Here is a 24,609-nt window from a genome sequence, read left to right as displayed (position 1 = left end):
GAAAAGAAAAGAGAAGAATGGAGTTTAGCTTATCAGGATGTGTTGAATAGTGCAGACAGTTGGTCGGACTATAATGGTGAGTTACCAAGTATTGAATTGGAGGTTGAAAATCTGATCGTTAAAGATTTAGTTAATGAAGTGGTTTTGGGTCTGATGAATGACTTGATTCACCAACTGCTCGGAAGCTAGGTTTTGTTTGCAGGGTTTAATCAACCATTTAATTTTAGTTAGTATTATCATCAACATTGTTGATTTAGTTAAGTCCTAATGGTCATCAGTCGTGCAATCACTTGTTGCTACGGCTAAATTTATAACAACTATGTAAGTAAGCTGGCTTTTACAAAGTAAGTACACCCACTTGAAAAAAGGTTTTTGTTGATGATATAAATGATTCCTTTATTATTACTCTTAGTGGTTATGCATTAGATTTTGTGTTGATAATCTTCTTCTATGTTGATCGTGGTGTCGTGTTGTGTGGATTAGTTTGTTAGTGTAGGTCGAAAATAATCTTAGTTTTAATTTTTATATAATTGTTAAAATTATCATTTGCCTTTTCAAAAAAATTATGTTTCGGTATTTCTTGGATCACCAAAGAGATTATGTTTCCTCCTGTTGAATTTGTTTTCTTTTCGAAAACGTTTTCCATTTTATATAATGTTTTCGTTATTTCGCCAAAAATATATATATATATATATATATATATATATATATATATATATATATATATATATATATATATATATATAGTGGACCAATCCATGGATAAGCACTAAATGGGGCACAAACTGGATAAGTAAAATTTCAAAATTTTTTTTAAAAAAAAAACGATCCTTTAATATGCAAATAGAAGAAAACGAAAAAATTTTAAAAAGTTTTTGAACAAAATCGTTCGAAAATCGATGATGAATGGTAAACATCGATGATGAATGGTAAAATTAACCATTCTTCTGGTTAATTTATCATTCATTTTTGTTCGCTATGAATGATAAAATTAATCAATGCTAAAAAAAGCAGATGAATGGTTAATTTAACCATTCATCTGTTTATGATGAATGATAAAAAACAGATGAATGGTTAATTTAACCATTCATCAAGTTTTTTTTAGCATTGATTAATTTTATCATTAATCGTAAACAAGATGAATGATAAATTAACCCGATGAATGGTTAATTTTACCATTCATCATCGATTTTTGAAAGATTTTGAACTTTTTTTTTATGAAAAAAATTGATTAGAGGTGCATTTTAATGCAGAATTATGAATGTAAAAAAAAAATAAAAAATAAAAAATTTATTTTGCTTATCCGGTTTGTACTTCTTTTAAGCTTATCCATGGATCGTGCCCCTGTATATATATATATATATATATATATATATATATATATATATATATATATATATATATATATATATATATATATATATATATATATATATATATATATTATACGCTTACTAAATGTTTGAGCAACGATTAGACTGATAATATACAACATACGTGGTTAATGAAAATGTTGAATAGCACGAAAATGTCTAAGAACAAAGTTTAATTTTTTATTCTGTCGATACATTATTGGGCATCATTTCTAAAATTTGTTGTCATTCATAGTAGTAAGTTTACCAACCTTGAATTTCATTTCAACTCAAACGAAAACTAAATTTTTTTTTTTGAACGCCAAAAAAACTAAATGCCAATAAATCTTACAAACAATGATCAAACTGTGTTACATATGACTTTATAATTGACCTTACTGTCTCTTGCCTAGCTCAAACTGCATGCCATTAATTAACAAATTGCAATATATCATCCATTTTCACTGTTTTCTGAATCAACCTTAGAGTTCATGTTCAAACCAAAAGGTAACTTCAGCTTAGTATCCACAAGGTTAAGAGGCACCGGCACAAGTGAATTCGGTTGCTCATTTGAAGAACTCGAGATCAACGAGTGGAAGTGAGTAGGCATCAAGTATGGAGGACAAAATGAAGGGGGTGCAAATGCAATGCCAGAAGAGCATGATAAAAGCGGAGATGAAGATTGAACGTAATTAGTATCTTGGTGATGACCGAATCCTAATAAAGATAGATTCGAAGATGGATGAAAGTGATGATCATGATAATAATTATACATGTTTGGCTTGTTTTCGACAATAACTTCCTTCCCCTTTGTCTTTTGATGATCATACATATTGAAAAATGGAGAAAAATTAGTATTTAAATGATCTTGAGGAACACTAACATAAGGCGATGGTAGATGGAATCGATTAAAGTCTTCTAATGCCATTTGAAGTGGTGGAAGATTATCGATATCATCTTTAGTAACATCAAGCAACCAATCTATCACTTTGCTTGGTTGAGTTAACCCGAGTTGATTTTGAAGATCATATAATTGAATAGCTGCAGGTATAGAAAGCCTTATTCTTCGGTCTCTTAATCCTTTTACGGTCCACACTTTGCTGTGCCTATCTTTACCTCCAGATGCCTGTGACACCCTTACAATTCTTGGATTATTCTTCAAAACTGAATATTTTCTCGAGGTTGGATTAGGGTTTTCTGGGCTGTTATGATCATCTTCTTGATCATAAGTATTGTTGATCATCTTACTTGTATCACTTGGTATATGAAACACTAATTTTTAGACAGTTTGAAACATGGGTATCAATTCCATGTTAGTATTATTAATATTAAAGCTGTAAATTAACTAACTTTGAAAACTTTTCTCACAAGTTGGGCAACATGTTACAAGATTTTTTTTTTTTTTTTTTTTTGGGTTTGCAAGGAAACCCTCCTATAAACGAGCACATTGGCTCCCCTATAGAAGGTAAAACCTCGGGTAATCAAGCCAAGAAAATTAACAAGAACAAAAAGATAACTTGAGCTCAATCTGTGGCACTTCCATTACAAGATGCACACTGATCTTAGGGGGTGTTTGGGATTTTGCTTATTTAAGCGTTTATCTGCTTTTTTGCTTATTCACTTATTCTTACAGCAAATAAATAAGCATATATGTTAACACCTGTTTTTTTTATCAGATAAGCGCCTTAATATAAGCAATCTCAAAAAACCATTTAAATTAAGAAAATGAACTCACATTGAAGATACAGCTGTCAGGAATTAGGATCTAGCTAGCTGCTGCTCAAGAATGGATGAACAAGGACAAACTTTCTGATATTTTGTTGTTAATTAGTAGTTGTATATGAACTGCAAAATAAAAGAATCTGATCTTCAATCCTTTTTATACTGAACTACACAAAGTGAGAACATTTCTATTAGTAGTTGAAAGAAGAATTTAAGAAAAAGGTTGTGGATGATTTGCGACCAATGGCGTCAGTGTCAACCTGTACAAGCGACGTAGCTATAGATAAGTGTACACCACAAACTGAACAATCTCTAATTGATGAAGTAGTTATATATATAGGCCATTCGAGTGATAAATCACATTGATACTCATCAGTTTAAAACACTTCCACATATAATTACACTTGAAGAAGATGACTTTTTTTTAACGGCAGTATCGACATCACCCACATACGCGTTAGGAGAAAACCAAATCACAACAACCCTGGCAGTACGGTTGAAGGTTCAGAAAACCTCCAACCGGGAAGCTAATTGTTGTCAGTACTAATTAGATCCCGACCCTTGGAATCGAACTTGCGCCTACTCGGTTGAGGACAAAAAAGCCGCTCCTCGTATACCACTCACGCAATGCCTCGGTGGTTAGACGAAGATGACTTAATTATTCGATAATAAGGGGACCACAATGCCCAAGTTGCGAAAAGTTGAAGAAATGAAATAATCTTTTTGATCTAATGATTTTGTTATAATATGCTCATTAACTTGCCTCAAGATGAGATCCTTTCAAATTAATCTACTTACAAACCATGAAATGATATGATGTTCTGTTATTCGATAACTGTTGAGCCAAATTCTAGCTAGAAAACTATAGCCACTATACACCTCAGCTTGTTAAACTAGACACAAAACGTTTCATTAATAGATCATATTAAGATAACTGACTTGACTGTATGTAATTTAATTATTTATAAGTAAACATAACAAATTACTCTGTATAATTTAATTAGTGATGGCAGATATATAGATGTGGCCTTCATAGCAAACTGTATCTGCAGACACAAAGGACCAAAATGTAAGAGGCTATAAAATGGATCCCAGTGGTGTTATTGCTCACTGCATGGACCATACAGCTTCTGTATATGTAGTATTTTGCTACCTTCTTTTTTAGTAAAATAAAGATTCTGTTTGTTTTTTTTTTTTTTTTTTTTTTTTTTTTTTTTTTTTTTTTAACAAATTTTCCTTCAAAATAATCAGTCTACTGATTGATTATCAGGGCTGATTGATTAATTGATTATAACTCACCTTATAAGTTTTTTTTTTTTTTTTTTTTTGTTTATACAACACACACGCACGCACACTGTATTTGTACTCTAAAATACCTCTGTTTTTTATGGAACATCAAATATACTCTTTCTTTTAGCACATATTTGTCTCAAGTGATACTTGAACTCACAATGGAGGTACACGTATGACGTATTTTGAATGCGTCTAGGCCAAATTTTGAATTGTTATTTATGGTTTAGGGCTAGCTCTTAAAGATTTATTCAAATTTCAGATGCTAACCAAACAAGTTTGTTGCATATTCACATTTTATTAAAAGAAAAATTTTAACCAATAAGGTGATGATGTTTTTAATTTTTCCTGTGAACTGCCATTATAGAAAGGTACTGCACTGAAGGATCATCAATGTAATAAAACCTGTGTAGAAGAGACCCATTAATGGACCAAATAACCCAATTTAAAAATCTAAGGTAAATAGTGGGGACTAGGGGTGTAAACGACTCGAGCGGAGCTCGAGCTCGGCTCGGTCCGAGCCCAATATTTCAAGGTCAAACTCTACTCGTTTGGTATTTTACAAGCTCGAGCTCGGCTTGAGCTCGACTCGTTAATTACATATTCTTATCTATTTTTCTATTAATTAATTTTATTATACTTCATATTAATTATTTTTATAATTTTTATTCACGAATAATAACATTTACGTAGTACTATTATTCTTGTAACTGGTATTATATAATATTAATTATTATATTAATATATAATTATATATTATATATTATATTATATTATATTAGTAAAGTAAAAAACTAATATCTGGAGTATATTAATGAAAAACTCGTTTAGCCTCGCGAGTTTGTTGGAGCTCGTTTAGGCTCGACTCGAATCGAGTTTTTAACGAGTTGAGATTGAGTAGCTCGGCTCATTTATAGTCCTAGTGCGAACTATATTCATCTCATATATCTCATCTCATATTTACATAAAACGAAATGAATAGGGGAAACAATAGGGCACCAAATTAAGAACAAATAATATTATTAATGGTACCATACCTTTTTCCTTTTTGGCAAATACCATAATATTACAATATGTTTCTAAAATACTAAAACAACCTTGAAAAACAAACTTAAGCGAGCTTATGGTCAAAGGGTGCGTTTGATTGACTCCTAATTAAATGAATAGGTCAACATTGTGCCCTTTGGATTCGATGGACAAAGCTGACTGCTGAACGTTACAAACCCTCGATGGCCGAAATCAATTGCGTACTCCACAACGAGATTCAGGTATGTTTCTCCTTTTTTGGTTTTTTGGGTGTAATTGGAGGTCGATTTTAGGGTTTTTATATTGGATTTCGACTACGGACATAATTTGTTTTTATCTTTTGATTCGTAATGGTTTTCAATTGTTTAAATGTATCATCTCTGAATGCTGACAACATGCATGCGGCATTAAGTGAAGCAACTGTATATCGAGTCAAACTCTCTTAATTTGATCGGATCATCGAAAAGATGAAGCCTCGAAACAGAATACAACCCAAGGCACCAGGGTCAAACAAAGAAACCAAACCAGACACACTAACCAACTAAAAAGACTCAACTTATATAAGGCCAAACAAAGAAGCACTAACTAGTTGTTGTATAGTTCTAATTAAGTTATCATCAAAGAATTTTGATTCAAAATCATTTACAACGATCTTTTTTAATAAGTTTGATATGTGGAGATTATAGATAGATATACAGAGTCATAATATTAAGGGTTAAAGCCAAAAATAGGCTACAAACTCACACAAATGTATCGATGTCGCCCACAAACTCATTTCCGTCCTACTGTCGCCTACGAACTTTCAAAAAATGTGCTAATATCAACATTTTATAGTTTTGACCTGTTACATACTAATTTTGACCTGATAATATTTTTTTTTTCTTTTTTTTTTTTAAGAATTAAGATCCAATCCACGAACGACACGTGTTGATTTTAACCAGTTTAGCCGGTAGCAAGTCATTTTTGTTTACATTGGTACACTTTTTGAAAGTTTTTGTTTACATCGGTACACTTTTTGAAAGTTTGTAGGCGACAGTAGGATGAAAATGAGTTTGTGAGCGACATCGGTACATTTGTGTAAGTTTGTAACCTATTTTTGGCTTTAACCATAATATTAATATGTCAGAAGTTGGAGTGAATGGAATTTTAAAGATTATTGGCATTTAGTAGTATGGGGGCCATATGGGCAGAATGCAGAAGTAAGTATCAACATCTATAGAGATTGAATTGAGGGGCAATTTGGAGAATGATGAGAAAAATGATTGACCAAGGATCATATGTATGTGTATCTGCATCTGATCCCCAAAAATTGTGTGGAAAAAGATAAAATAATACAAAGAATAGCTTTGTGGTGTCATTTTCAACTGGGGTTGTCTCTTTCTGTTGCATTTGCATGCATGCTGCAAGATTTATGGCTGCAGTCTTCTTTAAGCTTCCTACCAGAATGTGATCTTAACTTCCATTTTTTTTTTCTTTTTGTAATTATTACCAGTAACTACTCCGTAATACGGAGTAACTAAAACAGTAATAAAAAAACTATGCATAATGTGATTAAAGTAACATGGTGTTTTGAACTTGTATTGTGGACTATTTATATTATATTGCTCGTATTAGAAATAAACTACTGTTAAGCCCTCGCGTTGCGTCGAATTTGTGAGTTATCGATAGTTTGCGTTCAGGTAAACATTGTGTGGAAATTTTAATAATTGAGGTTTGCTAAAAAGAAAAGTTTTGTGCTCATTTGAAAAAGTAAAAAGTTTATGTTTTAGTAAGTGTGTTTATTTATAGAAAAGAAAATATATGTGCCATTTTGTAATATGAAAAAAGTAAACTAATTTAGTAAGTCTGTTTCATTTGTAAAAGTAAAAAGATTTGTGTTGTTGTAATATTAAAGTCAATATTGGATGACATTATTTTATATTATTATTACTGTTTCACCTAATCATCCAGTAGTATAAATAAGCAATTGGGTTGTAAGGATACATATGAATTACTTCAATAAATATTTCATATTCCTTTCTTCTCTAAATATTAGTAGTCTATAGTCAATAATCAAGTCACTAAAAGTAGTTATAAACTCCTAAATTATAACACGTTATCAGCACGAAGTGCTCCGTATAATCAAGGTTTATCTAAGCAAGCACAAGTCATTAATCAAGGTAAGAAATTCTTTAACGATATCTTCTATTATTTATTAGTAAGGTAAATATTATTATCATCATAAGTAAAATTATAATTCTGTAATCTAACTTTTATTAACTTCACTAACATTTATATTTATGTTATTTAAGTTTTATATGGTCGGTTATACCGCCTGAATTATATTTCTGTAATCTAACTTTTATTAACTTCACTAACATTTATATTTATGTTATTTAAGTTATATATGGTCGGTTATACCGCCTGAATTATATTTCTGTAATCTAACTTTTATTAACTTCACTAACATTTATATTTATATTATTTAAGTTATATATGGTTGATTATACCGCCTGAATTATATTTCTATAATCTAACTCTTATTAACTTCACTAACATTTATATTTATATTATCTAACATTTATGATTACTTATGCAATTAATCATTATTTATTTCATGCATACTAATGTTTATTCTTAAAATTTATTATTTATGCATAATATGTTTATTCTCTTAATCTTCGTATTTATACTAAACGTATTTATACTAAATGTATTTATAGTAATCGTATTTGTACTAATAAAATTCTTTTATTAAAATTATTATTAATACAATGAGTACATAACAGTCGTTAACGTCAACTAACGACGTTACAACGGTCATATATACATAACGGTTGTTAACGTCAACTAACGACGTTACAACGACTATATTTTTCAAATATAAAATAAACATCTTCATTTTCACATTTTTCACAAATCAATCTTCATTTTCTCAGATTAACATTCTAAAAAAAAAAAAAAAAATTTTGTAAAGATGATTCACACAAGGATGATTTTTCCTATTGTATTGGTCATACTAACTATCATCATTGTTGCTAATATACCACCGGGTGAACCTATATTCTATCTTGCTTTTGTGGTTTTATCATTTGTAATCATGCCATTATTCTGTTGTTTGCTACTTATGAATTTAAAATGATTCTAATTTCATTTTATTACTTGTCTATAAATAGAAGTTGATTATGATTATGATTTATGTTGTTCATTTTTTTTATAATAGAAAATGTCGAATTTGAAAAGGCTTAAATTTGCTCATTTAGAATCAAGTGGGAACAACTACTTAACATGGGTTATGAATGTAGAAAAACATCTCGAATCAATCGCTCTTTTAGAAACCTTGAATGAATATAACAATTGTTCCGAACAAGAGAAAGCAATAGCAAGTATTTTTCTTAGCAAACATATTGACGAGTCCTTAGAATCTACATATTATATGATCGAAGATTCAAGTGTATTATGGAAAATACTCAAAGATAGATACGATATTAATTATCAAGAAATAACGGTGATCCATGAAAGAACAAAATTGAAGATATTAGTAGACGCTCTTATAAGAATCCCGGAGATTCTTATTAATGATTTGGTAACATGGATCATCAGTCTAGTATTTCTTGAATACATGAACATCTTGTTTATCTCTACAAATAAGTTCCAAAAGAAAAGAAAACGAGAATGAATCTGTTGAAAAATCTTGATTAAATAAACCCTGAGCTACCTTGAGACTTGAATGGTTTGAATTTTCTAAGATGCCTAGCTTGTTATGTATCACTCATAAATAAATGGTTTTAGACCGTAACGCGTATGTTTATTAAGTGTTGTCTTTTATGTACTTCAGATTGTAACTTGTTTGCAGGTAATATAATTTGATTATCTTGCTGAAATATAACTCATTATTTGCTTATCTTATTTGAAGTTTTAGTATGAATCCTGCTGAAATACAACATCAATTAAATGATAAAGACCTATGTATTGCAAATAGTGGTAAGATACACACTATGATCAAATTTAAGAAATATTTCATTGATTTAAATCAAATGAAGAAATTATAAATACTATATCAGGTCTTGCAAACTTGATATATGGAACGGAAAAGGCAAAAATTCATATTACCAAATGGTACGAATTTTCTGATAAACAATGCTTTGCTTTCTCCCAAATCAAAGAGAAATTTGTTAAGTTTCTCTGATATATATATCATAATGGATATGATTATCAGTCAATGATAACCGGAAATGAGAAATACCTATGTAGCACCGAAAAGCGCATATGATGAAAAGTGCAGTGCATATGATTAAAAGCGCATATGATAAAAAGCACATATGATGAAAAATGCAGCGTATATGATGAAAAGTGCATATGATGAAAAGCGCAGTGCATATAGGATGAAAAGCGCAGTGCATATGATTAAAAGCGCATATGATAAAAAGCGCATATGATGAAAAGCGCATCGCATATGATTAAAAGGGCAGCGCATATGATTAAAAGTGCATATGATAAAAGGCGCATATGATGAAAAGCGCAGCGCATATGATGAAAATCGCAGCGCATATGATTAAAAGCGCATATGATGAAAAGTACATATGATTAAAAACGCAGCGCATATGATTAAAAGCGCATATGATGAAAAGTGCATATGATGAAAAACGCAGCGCATATGATTAAAAGCGCATATGATGAAAAGCGTAGTGCATATGATTAAAAGCGCATATGTTGAAAAGGATATATGATGAAAAGCGCATATGGTGATTAATGAAAAAGCACATATGGTGATTAATGAAAAAACACATATGGTGATTAATGAAAAGCACATATGGTGATTAATGAAAAAGCACATATGGTGATTAATGAAAAGCACATATGGTGATTAATGAAAAAGCACATATGGTGATTAATGAAAAGCACATATGGTGATTAATGAAAAGAATATTGAGAAAGAATCACCAATGTTTCTTGAAAGAATTCAAGGTTATATATATGGACCAATTCATCCATCATGTGGACCATTTTGATATTTCATGGTTCTAATAGACGCATCTAGCGGATGGTCTCATGTTTGTGTGTTATCAAGCCGTAATATGGTATTTGCAAAGTTTCTTGCACAAATTATTAAATTATTCTGATTACACCATTAAAAGGATGAGACTTGATAATGCTGGTGAGTTAACATCTCAAGCATTTAATGATTATTATATGTCTACAGGGATTGTTGTTGAACATCCAGTTGCTCATGTGCATACACAAAATTGGTTTAGCTGAATCAATAGATAAACGTTTGCAGCTAATAACTAGACAATTGATAATGAGTACAAAACTCTCAATATTTATATGGAGACATGTAAATTTACATGATGCGACATTAATTCGCATTAAAATAAGTGCAAGTCATAAATATTCTCCATTACCAACTTAATTTTGGTCGAGAGCCAAATATTTTCCATCTTAGAACATTTGGTTGTACAGTGTATTTTTAATTACACCACCACAATAAATGGTTCCTCAAAGAAGGATTGAAATATATGTTGGATATTAAAACATCTTCAATCATAAGATATATTGAATCCATGACGGGTGATGTTTTTACAGCACGTTTTTGCTGATTGTCATTTTAATGAAAAAATGTTCCCTAGATTAGGGGGAGAAATGAAAAAAAAAAATGATGTTTCATGATGTGAACATCAATTAAGGTATCTTGATACTCGCACAAAAGAATGCGAAACAAAAAATTCAAAAAAAAAATATAATGCATATGCAAGAACTTGCGAATAAATTGACCGATGCATTTACAGATGCAAAAAGAGTGACTAAATCATATATATCAACAATAAATGCTCTAGCAAGAATTGAAATTCCAAAAGCTGGCAATAATGTCACTCATGAGTCTTTTGTCACGTCTGAAACGTGAAAGACAAATTAGTTCCAAAAATAAAAATCCTCGAAAAGGAAAATTAGCTAAGCTGATAATGAGATAAAAAAAGGTGTTCAAGAAGAACCACAAATCAATATTCCTTCTGTAGAGGATATTGACAATGTAAATACATAAATTGCAATAAATTATGCAATATTATGGAACCGAAACAAAATGACAAATATTCATTTTTCATATAATCTTACAATGACATCATGAATAAAGATGATGATCTGGAACCAAAATCTGTCATTGCATGTCAAAATAGACATGATTGGACTCAATTGGAAAAGAGCAATACGACCTGAATTTGAATCGCTCAATAAAAGAAAAGTTTTCGGATCTATCATTCTCACACCTAAAGATGTGAAACGTATGGAATACAAATAAATTTTTATCCCAAAAAGAAATGAGAAAAATGAAGTTACAAGGTAAAGCTAGATTTGTAACTCAAGATTTCTCCCAAAGACAAGAAATTGATTATGAGGAAACTTAATCTCCTGTTATGGATGAAATTACTTAATCAGCCTGACAGTTTATAAAAATTTATGCATCTCATGGATGTTATTACTATTTATTTAAATGAATCACTTGATAGTGATATATACATAAATATACATGAAGGGTTAAGGTATTAGAAGCATCAAATGCAAAACTCAATGAAATGTATTCGATTAAATTACAAAGATCTTTATATGGGTTGAAACAATCGAGTCGTATGTGGTATAACTGATTAAGTGAATACTTGATAAGCAATGGTATGCAAATAATCCTATTTGCCCATGTGTTTTCATTAAGAAAACAACAATCGTATATGTGATCATATTTGTTTATGTTGATGATCTTAACATCATAAGGACAAATAAAGAGATCCATAAACCATTCAGCTTCTAAAAGAAAGAAATTAAAATAAAAGATCTCGAAAAAAATCAAGTATTGCCTTGGTTTACAAATTGAGCATATGCCTGATGGTTTACTTGTACATCAAACAACATATACTTAAAAGATTTTGAAACGTTTCAATATGGACAAGGAAAAGTGATAATGCTAAAAATGAACATATATTTCATAGCATTATTCCTCAAGAAAGACAAGCTTTTAGTTGCAATTGTCCTATTTACAAGTGATTCTCGTTTAAATAATAAAAAGATGAAGACAAAAGACAGATTTGACGAATTGAAGACGCAAACTACCAAAAAGCTCAAAAGTACAAAAGACAATCAAAGAGGTTCCAATTATCGATAAGAAACGTCTCAAAATTGCAAGAGTACAAGATTCAAAACGCAAAGTACAAGATATTAAATTGTACGCAAGGACGTTCGAAAATCCGGAACCTGGACCAGAGTCAACTCTCAACACTCGACGCAACGGACTAAAAATTACAAGTTAACTATGTATATAAATATAATATAATATAATATATAATTAATTCTTAAAATTAATATATATATTATAATATATTTATAAATCGTCGGCAAACAAAGAGCCAAAGCTGGGTGAGCTGTAATTTCAAACTCCGCGAGTTGCGGAGTTTGAAGGCAAAAAATTACGCGACTCGCGGAGTTCACCTGGACTCAAATTCCTATAAAAGCCAACGCAGTTCAACGAAAAATATATCCTAAAAAAATCTCTCTTTCTCTATATGTATACATAAATATTTATATTTATATTTTAATTTTAATTTTAATTTTAATCCTAATAATAAGGGTATGTTAGCGAATGTTGTAAGGGTGTAAGTCGAAATTTTGTCCGTGTAACGCTACGCTATTTTTAATCATTGTAAGTTATGTTCAACCTTTTTACATTAATGTCTCGTAGCTAAGTTATTATTATGCTTATTTAAAACGAAGTAATCATGATGTTGGGCTAATTACTAAAATTGGGTAATTGGGCTTTGTACCATAATTGGGGTTTGGACAAAAGAACGACACTTGTGGAAATTAGACTATGGGCTATTAATGGGCTTTATATTTGTTTAACTAAATGATAGTTTGTTAATATTAATATAAAGATTTACAATTGGACGTCCCTATAAATAACCATATACACTCGATCGGACACGATGGGCGGGGTATTTATATGTACGAATAATCGTTCATTTAACCGGACACGGGAATGGATTAATAGTCACTAGAATTATTAAAACAGGGGTGAAATTATGTACAAAGACACTTGGCATAATTGATAACAAAGTATTAAAACCTTGGGTTACACTCAGTCGACATCCTGGTGTAATTATTAAACAAAGTATTAAAATCTTGTTACAATTTAAGTCCCCAATTAGTTGGAATATTTAACTTCGGGTATAAGGATAATTTGACGAGGACACTCGCACTTTATATTTATGACTGATGGACTGTTATGGACAAAAACCAGATGGACATATTAAATAATCCAGGACAAAGGACAATTAAACCATGGGCATAAAACTAAAATCAACACGTCAAACATCATGATTACGGAAGTTTAAATAAGCATAATTCTTTTATCTCATATTTAATTTTCTTTATTTTATATTTAATTGCACTTCTAATTATTGCACTTTTATTGTTATTGTATTTAATTGCACTTTTAATTATCGTACTTTTTAATTATCGCAAGTTTATTTTATCGCACTTTTATTTATCGCAATTTCATTATCGTTATTTACTTTACGCTTTAAATTAAGTCTTTTATTTATTTAATATTTTACATTTTGTTTTAACTGCAACTAAAGTTTTTAAAATCGACAAACCGGTCATTAAACGGTAAAAATCCCTCTTTATAATAATAATATTACTTATATATATTTGTATTTTTATAAAATAAAACTAATATAGCGTTAAGCTTTGTTTAAAAGATTTTCCCTGTGGACCGAACCGGACTTACTAAAAACTACACTACTGTACGATTATGTACACTGCCTATAAGTGTTGTAGCAAGGTTTAAGTATATCCATTCTATAAATAAATAAATATATTGTGTAAAATTGTATCGTATTTAATAGTATTTCCTAGTAAAATTTAATAGTATTTTATACCCCTTAGCTTTAACTATCAAGTATTTTTGGCGCCGCTGCCGGGAAACATCTAGCTTAAAAGCCGGAAGCGCAATGCTAATATATATAAAAAAAACAAAAAGATTTTTATTTTTAGTTTACTTTTATAAAAATACGTTTTTATAAAAATACGTTTTAAATATTCGAAAACATAAAAAGAAAATATAAATATAAATATTTTTAAGAGTTTGTTAAATATTTAAGTTTTATAAAGTTTCTTTATTTTTATTTTATAAAAAAATATAAGTTTTATTTAAATATTTTGTTTTTATTAAAACATAAAAAAAACCGAAAAAAAATATATATATAAATCTAGTTTTAAGATTTTTATTTATAAAATTATAAAGTATTTTATTTCTATTTTAGTTTTTTAAGATAAGTTTTATTTAAATTATATAAATATATTAATTAAATTAAAAACAGAAAAAAAATAATTACGTCGAAAACTGAAACGAAACAGCCTGTCATCTGAAATTTGGAACCCCGCGACTCGCGGAGATTTACAGCTTCGGGCACCGCAAGTCGCGGAGCAGCCCTGACACGAGTACACAGGAACCCTGACAGCATTAATTACGGGATAATTATTATTATTATTAATTCTAAACCCTAATTAGGGTATTTTTATTATAATATTTAGTTTTAATTAGTTTATTTTGTTTTATTTAATTTTATTTAGTTTAATTAAATTATAAAATTAATAATTTTATAAAATAAATAATATAAAAATAATATTTTTATAAAAATTGTACTTTTTACAACTTTTAGTATATTATTATATTTTGTCCCTTTTTAATTGTTTTAGCGTAATATTTGTGTTTTTCGCTAGATTTTTAGGCTTTGTCGTAAAATCCCTTAAGTGCTTTTTCTTTAGACTAAGATTTAGGTGCTTTAGAATTTTGCGACGGCTTTTTAAGTTTTAGTACCTTTTTAAGATATTGCCATTTGGGATATAGTTTTACTTGTAAGCTTTAATATTTTTAGACGCCTTTTACCTATGTATCAATTATCATTCCATTTAGTAATCTCAATTTGCGATTATAATTTTAAGTTAGTGGTAGTAATAAGGTTGGGTTAATCGAGTGTTTTTAAGTTCTATAAGTCATTTTTTTTATTTTTCGACGCCTTTTATTTTTCAACCCTTTTCTTTTTCGACGCGCTCTTTTTCTTTCTTATTTCTCGCTATTCTAGTTTTAGGACATAGATTTTTATTCTACTTCTTATCTAAATTTCTTAAAATTACGAAAATTTATTTTAAGTGGTTAAATTGATAGACATCAAAATTTTCTGGTTCGTAGTAATAGTTGGATTTGTACGTGGACCGGGTTATTGGAGCCAAACAGTCCTCAATTATATTGAGACCAAACGAATCATGCCCCTCTACTGCATCTTTTGGCTATTCGAAACGTGGGCAAAATCAGAAAAGTCTATTAATTGGATAACTTATATAATTTTTCTTTCCTTTTAAAAAACTAATAGGATATTCAGTGAATGCACCGAGCAAGACGTTCACTACCTTTTGTACGTTCACCACCTGTAACTAGATCAAGACATCTAGCAAATATTACCGCCGTTGATTTTCCTTTAGAATCGTCATCCAGTCGACCAAGTACTCCAAGTTAAATTTTCGATAATCCATTTTTTGAACCCGACCTCACAATTGAGAATCCGGAGAATATTCAGGGACAATTCATAGATCCTGAACCATTAAATTTTCCTCCGGAACCACCAATCATTCAAACAGAGATTGTTGAGGAACGAACCATTAAATCAGAATCCTCTAGTGATTCCGATTCAACAAATTCAATTATGGAGAATCTGGAACCTTTAAGTATGGAAGACCGAATGAGAGCTAAACGCACTGGCCAAGGTCACGCAATTACTCATCCTGACATTAATGCGCCAGATTATGAAATCAAAGGACAAATTCTACATATGGTGACTAATCAATGCCAATTTAGTGGTGCGCCGAAGGAAGATCCAAATGAACATCTTCGTACCTTTAATAGGATCTGTACACTATTTAAAATAAGAGAAGTTGAGGATGAACAGATATATCTCATGTTATTTCCCTGGACTTTAAAGGGAGAAGATAAAAATTGGTTGGAATCGTTACCTGAAGGGGCGATTGATACATGGGACGTTTTAGTTGAAAATTTTCTTAAACAATTCTTTCCGGCATCTAAAGCCGTAAGACTTCAAGGAGAAATTGTTACGTTTACACAGAAACCAAATGAAACTCTATATGTGGCATGGACAAGATTTGGAAAGTTATTAAGAGGATGTCCGCAACATGGTTTAGACACCTGTCAAATAGTACAAATATTCTACCAAGGATGCGAAATCACTACAAGAAAAGACATCGATATAGCAGCTGGTGGTTCTATTATGAAGAAAACCGAAACTGATGCTTATAAAATTATTGATAACACTGCTTCCCACTCACATGAGTGGCACCAAGAAAAAGATATCGTTAGATCATCTAAAGCAGCTAGAGCCGATTCTAGCCATGACTTAGATTCCATTTCCTCAAAGATAGATGCTGTCGAGAGACGAATGGAAAAGATGACTAAAGATATCCACTCAATACGAATTAGTTGTGAGCAGTGTGGAGGACCACATTTGACAAAAGATTGTCTCAGTATTGAATTAACAATGGAACAAAGAGAGAATGTTTCATATCTAAAGCAAAGGCCTGGAAATAATTATCAGAATAATTATCAACCGCCAAGACCGATCTACAATCAAAACCAGAATTATAATCGAAATATTCCATACAACAACCAACAAGGTCCTAGCAATCAACAAGTATCCAATAATACTTACAATCAGCAAAGACCTAATTTTCAAAACAAACCACCACAAACCGATGATAAAAAGCCGAATTTAGAAGATATGATGACGAAGCTAGTTGAAACTCAAACGCAGTTTTTCACATCGCAAAAACAAACTAATGAACAAAATGCTCAAGCATTTAGAAATCAACAAGCTTCTATTCAAAACTTGGAACAAGAAGTAAGTAACCTAGCAAGGTTAATAGGTGAAAGAAAACCGGGAAGTTTACCTAGTGATACAAATGCTAACCCCCGGAATTAAACAGCTAAAGCCATTACCACAAGAAGTGGTACAACACTTAAACCACCTGAAATACCTGTAACTTCTGATGAAGCTATTCTTACTCCACAAGAACCACAACCTGATCAAGATAAGGAAAAAGAACCGGTAGTTGAAAAGGTTAATGAAGATAACACAGTTAAGGCTAAACCTTATGTTATACCATACCAACCACCAGTTCCTTACCCGAGTAAAATGAAAAAAGAGAAACTTGAAGCCGAGCAATCCAAATTCTTGGATATGTTTAAATAGATAAATGTAAATCTTCCTTTCATTGATGTGATTTCAGGAATGCCTAGATATGCTAAATTTCTGAAAGATCTAATCTCAAATAGAAAGAAAATGAAAGAACTCTCGGCTGTTACTATGAATGCTAATTGTTCAGCAGTGCTGTTGAATAAGATACCAGAAAAATTATCTGATCCACGAAGTTTCACAATTCCATATTTCTGGGTAGTCTTAGTTCAATAGAAGCATTGGCAGACTTAGGTGCTAGTATAAATTTAATGCCGTATTCATTATACGCTAAACTAGACCTTGGAGAATTGAAACCAACAAGAATAAGTATACAACTAGCCTATAGATCAATAAAATATCCTAGAGGGATAATGGAAAACATGCTAGTTAAAGTTGGTACTTTAGTATTTCCAGTAGATTTTGTTGTTCTGGACATGGAAGAAGATTCTCAAGTTCCTCTCATATTAGGAAGACCATTCTTAAACACGGCTAAAGCAATGATAGACGTGTTCGGTAAGAAATTGACCCTAAGTATAGAGGATGAGAGTGTTACCTTTTCAGTTGATAGAGCAATGCAACAACCGCAATCTGCAGATGATACATGTTATTATATTCAAACTATAGATTCACATGCAGAATTGTTAGAAGAATTTCCAGAATTACAAGGAACAGGAGAATGTTCTTTAGGAGAAGGAACTGAACCAATTGATGAAGTTGAAATGTTAGCTACACTAATAGCTAATGGATATGAACCAACAACAGAAGAAATTCAAATGCTAAAAGAAGAAGACAGATATCAATATAAATCATCGATAGAAGAACCTCCGACATTAGAGTTAAAGCCACTTCCAAACCATTTGGAATACGCTTATTTACATGGTGAATCTGAATTACCTGTAATAATATCGTATTCTCTTACTGAAAATGAGAAATCACAACTCATTTCTGTGTTGAAAGCTCATAAACCAGCCATTGCATGGAAGATTCATGATATTAAAGGAATAAGTCCTTCGTATTGCACACATAAAATCCTTATGGAAGAAGGTCATAAAACGTATGTGCAACGCCAACGAAGACTAAATCTGAATATGCAAGATGTTGTTAAAAAAGAAATAATTAAACTGCTAGATGCAGGTTTAATTTATCCAATTTTTGATAGTCCATGGGTAAGCCCAGTTCAATGCGTGCCTAAGAAGGGTGGCATGACTGTCATTACAAATGAAAAAAATGAGCTTATTCCTACTAGGACTGTAACAGGATGGCGTGTATGTATTGATTATAGAAAATTAAATGATGCCACCAGAAAAGATCACTTTCCCTTACCTTTTATTGATCAAATGTTGGAAAGATTAGCCGGAAACAGTTACTATTGTTTTCTTGATGGATTTTCCGGATATTTTCAAATTCCAATAGCACCCGAAGATCAAGAGAAAACCACGTTCACATGCCCTTATGGTAGTTTTGCTTACAAACGCATGCCATTTGGACTTTGCAACGCCCCTGCAACCTTTCAAAGGTGCATGATGGCGATTTTTCACGACATGATAGAAGAATGCATGGAAGTTTTCATGGATGACTTTTCAGTCTTCGGTGATACTTTTGAATCATGTCTAGCTAATCTTGAACGAATGCTTATTAGATGCGAACAATCAAATCTAGTTCTTAATTGGGAGAAATGCCATTTCATGGTTAAAGAAGGCATCGTTCTTGGACATAAAATTTCAAAAGAAGGAATTGAAGTGGATAGAGCTAAAGTAGATGTAATTGCTAAACTTCCACATCCCACCAATGTTAGAGGAGTTAGGAGTTTTCTAGGGCATGCCGGTTTTTACCGACGTTTCATAAAAGATTTTTCTAAAATTACCACTCCTATGAATAAACTCCTAGAAAAGGATGCTCCATTCATCTTTTCAGATGAATGCATCAAATCTTTTAATATTCTTAAAGAGAAACTTACTAATGCGCCGATCATGATAACACCAAATTGGAATCTACAGTTTGAACTAATGTACGATGCAAGTGATTTTGCAATGGGAGCCGTTTTAGGACAAAGGATTGAAAAACGATTTCAACCTATATATTATGCTAGTAAGACGTTACAAGGAGCACAAACGAATTACACAACTACTGAAAAAGAACTCCTTGCTATTGTCTTTGCTTTTGACAAATTTCGTTCATATCTCGTTCTAGCAAAAACGGTGGTCTATACCGACCATTCTGCTCTTAGATACCTATTTTCGAAACAAGATGCTAAACCAAGATTAATCCGTTGGATCTTACTCTTACAAGAGTTCGATATTGAAATCCGAGATAAAAGAGGAGCAGAAAATCTCGCCGCTGATCATCTTTCTCGTCTTGAAAATCCTGAAGATAGATTATAATGAAATTCCATGGTTTGCAGACTATGCAAACTATTTAGTATGTGGATTCCTTGAAAAAGGATTATCGTACCAAAAACGAAAGAAATTCTTCAGTGATATAAAACACTATTTCTGGGAAGATCCACATCTGTTTAAAAGTTGTCCAGATGAAATAATACGCCGATGTGTATTCGGAGATGAAGCTAGTAAAATTTTAAACCATTGTCACACAGGACCAACGGGAGGGCATTATGGGCCTCAACTAACTGCAAGAAAAGTTTATGATGCTGGATTCTATTGGCCTACAATTTACAAAGAAGCACACCTTCTTTGCAAATCCTGTGATGCATGTCAAAGAGCCGGAAAAATAAGTCAACATGATGAAATGCCACAAAATGTCATTCAAGTATGTGAAGTATTTGACATTTGGGGTATTGACTTTATGGGTCCATTTCCAAAATCTCATAATAATCTCTATATTCTCGTAGCCATTGATTATGTATCTAAATGGGCGGAAGCACAAGCTCTCCCAACTAACGATGCACGAGTTGTAGTCAACTTTTTTAAAACGTCTTTTTGCAAGGTTTGGAACACCGAAAGCTTTAATAAGTGATCGGGGAACTCATTTCTGTAATAATCAACTTGAGAAAGTTCTCAAAAGATATGGAGTAACTCATAAAATCTCCACCGCATATCATCCACAAACAAGTGGACAAGTTGAAAATACCAACCGAGCTTTAAAACGTATTCTAGAAAAAACCGTAGGATCAAATCCGAAGGAATGGTCCATTAAATTGGAGGATGCACTCTGGACTTTTAGAACAGCCTAAAAAACTCCAATTGGAACCACACCTTTTAGACTCGTTTATGGAAAAGCATGTCATCTTCCAGTAGAAATTGAACACAAAGCATTTTGGGCTTTGAAGACATGTAATCTTGATTTACATGAAGCTGGACGTCTACGGTTAAGTCAATTAAATGAATTAGAAGAATTAAAACAAGAAGCATACGAAAATTCGTTGATATATAAGGAAAGAACGAAGAAATGGCATGATAAAAGAATCAGAAGTTCAAAAGAATTCAAAGAAGGAGACAGAGTTCTTCTTTTCAATTCACGATTCAAGCTATTTCCTGGAAAATTGAAATCAAGATGGTCTGGACCATTCATAGTCAAAAGAGTTTTCCCATATGGAACAGTAGAGTTAATAAATTCAAATGGGATTGAATTTAAGGTTAATGATCACAGAGTTAAACATTACATAGATAGTTCAATGGAAATCGACAATGAAGTTAATCACAATTTCGATACCACAGCTAACTAAGTGTGGGGAGAATCAAGTCTTTAAAGGATAATATGTATTTCTGTTAGAGTTAGATTGTCTGTTTTCGTGTAGTTCTTGAAAATGGAACCCGAATGGTCTTTCCCTAGCAGACCCTAAAGAACTAGTCTTCTCCCCCCATTCTGAATTTTTATTTTTTTTAGGTTTTTACGAAATGAAGACTTCCTGTGAACTAAACCATGGTCTAATGCTACACGCTTTGATCACTAAACGTAATAATGACACACTTCCGAGTGAAATAGTATCAGTAATCAGAGAAAGATTGGACGGAGTAAGAAAAGAATCCATATGCGAAGATAATAAGTTACAATTTGGTAAAGGAAAATCAAAATCCGCAGCGAAAAGAAGAGCACGACACCTAGAAAGATGTCACAAATGCGGAAAATGGTCACATGGAGGTAAATGTTCAAATAATCAAACCTATTCAAACACTGAATTTGTTACTTTATGCAGAGACGGACCGTTCATATGTTTAGAAGAAAAAACACTGAATGCTCGAGGTTACGCTTATGTAGCTATGGAAAACCAATTAAACCGACTATCTTATGAATGGGATAGATCATATCACTAAGAATACTATCTCACAGGTAAGTCTGTACAGTTTTTATTTTTTATTTTCATTTTTAACCTTTTGATAATAAACGCCAATTTGTTAGCTATAAAGTATTAAATTGGTATTGAATAAAATTAGGTTTGGCGACCGAAATTATTGATATCATACAAAAATTTATTACATCACTGCGAAATTTAACGTTTATTCTTAAGGTATAAATATCTTTAATCAATCAACCCAAAATATTTCAAAAATTCGTCATGAGTTAAATTAGGTCATGGAACCGAAATTACTTTACCGAAAAGAGGGGCGCATATTTTTAATAATATTTGATTGATTAAAGTGGGATAAAAGCCAAAAAGATTTTTAATTTTATTTTTACCATGTTTTTAAAATTAATATATAAATCTTAAATTAATATTGTGAACTTTGTAAGATCAATATATTTAAGTTTGTCAATATTTGAAAAATTTTAATATTTTTAATATAAGTTTGTATGTATAACAACAAAATTAAATATAAGTTTGGTGTGAATTTATAATATGAATTTTTAATTAAGTTTGGTGTGAATTTAAAATTTTATGCATTTTAAATTTAAGTTTGGTGTGAATTTAAAAACAAAAATTTACTTTATTTCGCTAAGTTAAAAATATGATTTTTAAAATTCGTCGTAAGTTGATGACTAGGTCTTTGAACTGAAATTGCTTTACCCGAGGGAGGGACGAGAACTTTTATTATCATTATTTTTAATCTTATTGACTTAAAGTATGCCAAAAATATTTAAAAAACCCAAAAATCTTAGCTTTTAAAACAATCGCTACAAAAAGATAAATTTTAAAATTTTGTCGAGGGACGGACTGGGACATCGATCCGAAACGACCTCGTCCTAAAACAAAGGAAAACAAAATTTTAAATTTATTTTATATTTGTTTTATAAGTTAAGGCTTATTAAAAAAAATGTGGTCGCGACTCGCGGAGTTTGAAGAACACAAACACCGCATTATTCCTCAAGAAAGACAAGCTTCATCAGGAAAGATTTTGAAACGTTTCAATATGGACAAGGAAAAGTGATAATGCTAAAAACGAACATATATTTCATAGCATTATTCCTCAAGAAAGACAAGCTTTTAGTTGCAATTGTCCTATTTACAAGTGATTCTCGTTTAAATAATAAAAAGATGAAGACAAAAGACAGATTCGACGAATTGAAGACTCAAACGACCAAAAAGTTCAAAAGTACAAAAGACAATCAAAGAGGTTCCAATTATCGATAAGAAACGTCTCAAAATTGCAAGAGTACAAGATTCAAAACGCAAAATACAAGATATTAAATTGTACGCAAGGACGTTCGAAAATCCGGAACCGGGACCAGAGTCAACTCTCAACACTCGACGCAACAGACTAAAAATTACAAGTTAACTATGTATATAAATATAATATAATATATAATTAATTCTTAAAATTAATATATATATTATAATATATTTATAAATCGTCGGCAAACAAAGAGCCAAAGCTGGATGAGCTGTAATTTCAAACTCCGCGAGTTGCGGAGTTTGAAGACAAAAAATTACGCGACTCGCGGAGTTCACCTGGACTCAAATTTCTATAAAAGCCAACGCAGTTCGACGAAAAATATATCCTAAAAAAATCTCTCTTTCTCTATATGTATACATAAATATTTATATTTATATTTTAATTTTAATTTTAATTTTAATTTTAATCCTAATAATAAGGGTATGTTAGCGAATGTCGTAAGGGTGTAAGTCGAAATTCTGTCCGTGTAACGCTACGCTATTTTTAATCATTGTAAGTTATGTTTAACCTTTTTACATTAATGTCTCGTAGCTAAGTTATTATTATGCTTATTTAAAATGAAGTAATCATGATGTTGGGCTAATTACTAAAATTGGGTAATTGGCCTTTGTACCATAATTGAGGTTTGGACAAAAGAACGACACTTGTGGAAATTAGACTATGGGCTATTAATGGGCTTTATATTTGTTTAACTAAATGATAGTTTGTTAATGTTAATATAAAGATTTACAATTGGACGTCCCTATAAATAACCATATACACTCGATCGGACACGATGGGCGGGGTATTTATATGTACGAATAATCTTTCATTTAACCGGACACGGGAATGGATTAATAGTCACTAGAATTATTAAAACAGGGGTAAAATTATGTACAAAGACACTTGTCATAATTGATAACAAAGTATTAAAACCTTGGGTTACACTCAGTCGACATCCTGGTGTAATTATTAAACAAAGTATTAAAATCTTGTTACAGTTTAAGTCCCCAATTAGTTGGAATATTTAACTTCGGGTATAAGGATAATTTGACGAGGACACTCGCACTTTATATTTATGACTGATGGACTGTTATGGACAAAAACTAGACAGACATATTAAATAATCCAGGACAAAGGACAATTAAACCATGGGCATAAAACTAAAATCAACACGTCAAACATCATGATTACGGAAGTTTAAATAAGCATAATTCTTTTATCTCATATTTAATTTCCTTTATTTTATATTTAATTTCACTTCTAATTATCGCACTTTTATTGTTATTGTATTTAATTGCACTTTTAATTATCGTACTTTTTAATTATCGCAAGTTTATTTTATCGCACTTTTATTTATCGCAATTTCATTATCGTTATTTACTTTACGCTTTAAAT

The 24,609-nt window shown here is 31.1% G+C and overlaps 1 protein-coding gene across 1 annotated transcript; it reads right to left on the bottom strand.

Annotated features, from left to right (window-relative positions):
* Nucleotides 1–1,581: 1,581 nt before the first annotated feature.
* On the bottom strand, nt 1,582–3,219 carry LOC139858555 (transcription factor TCP13-like). Its single transcript, XM_071847389.1, has 2 exons — nt 3,088–3,219; nt 1,582–2,624 (listed from the first exon to the last, which is right to left on the bottom strand). The coding sequence occupies exon 2, from the start codon at nt 2,593–2,595 to the stop codon at nt 1,804–1,806; it is 792 nt and encodes a 263-aa protein (XP_071703490.1). The 5' UTR covers nt 2,596–2,624; nt 3,088–3,219; the 3' UTR covers nt 1,582–1,803.
* Between the last annotated feature and the right edge of the window lie 21,390 nt (nt 3,220–24,609).

Source organism: Rutidosis leptorrhynchoides, chromosome 7 (genome assembly GCF_046630445.1).
Source record: "Rutidosis leptorrhynchoides isolate AG116_Rl617_1_P2 chromosome 7, CSIRO_AGI_Rlap_v1, whole genome shotgun sequence".
In the NCBI taxonomy this organism is placed as follows: Eukaryota; Viridiplantae; Streptophyta; class Magnoliopsida; order Asterales; family Asteraceae; genus Rutidosis; species Rutidosis leptorrhynchoides.
This window is presented reverse-complemented; position numbering and strand designations above follow the sequence as displayed.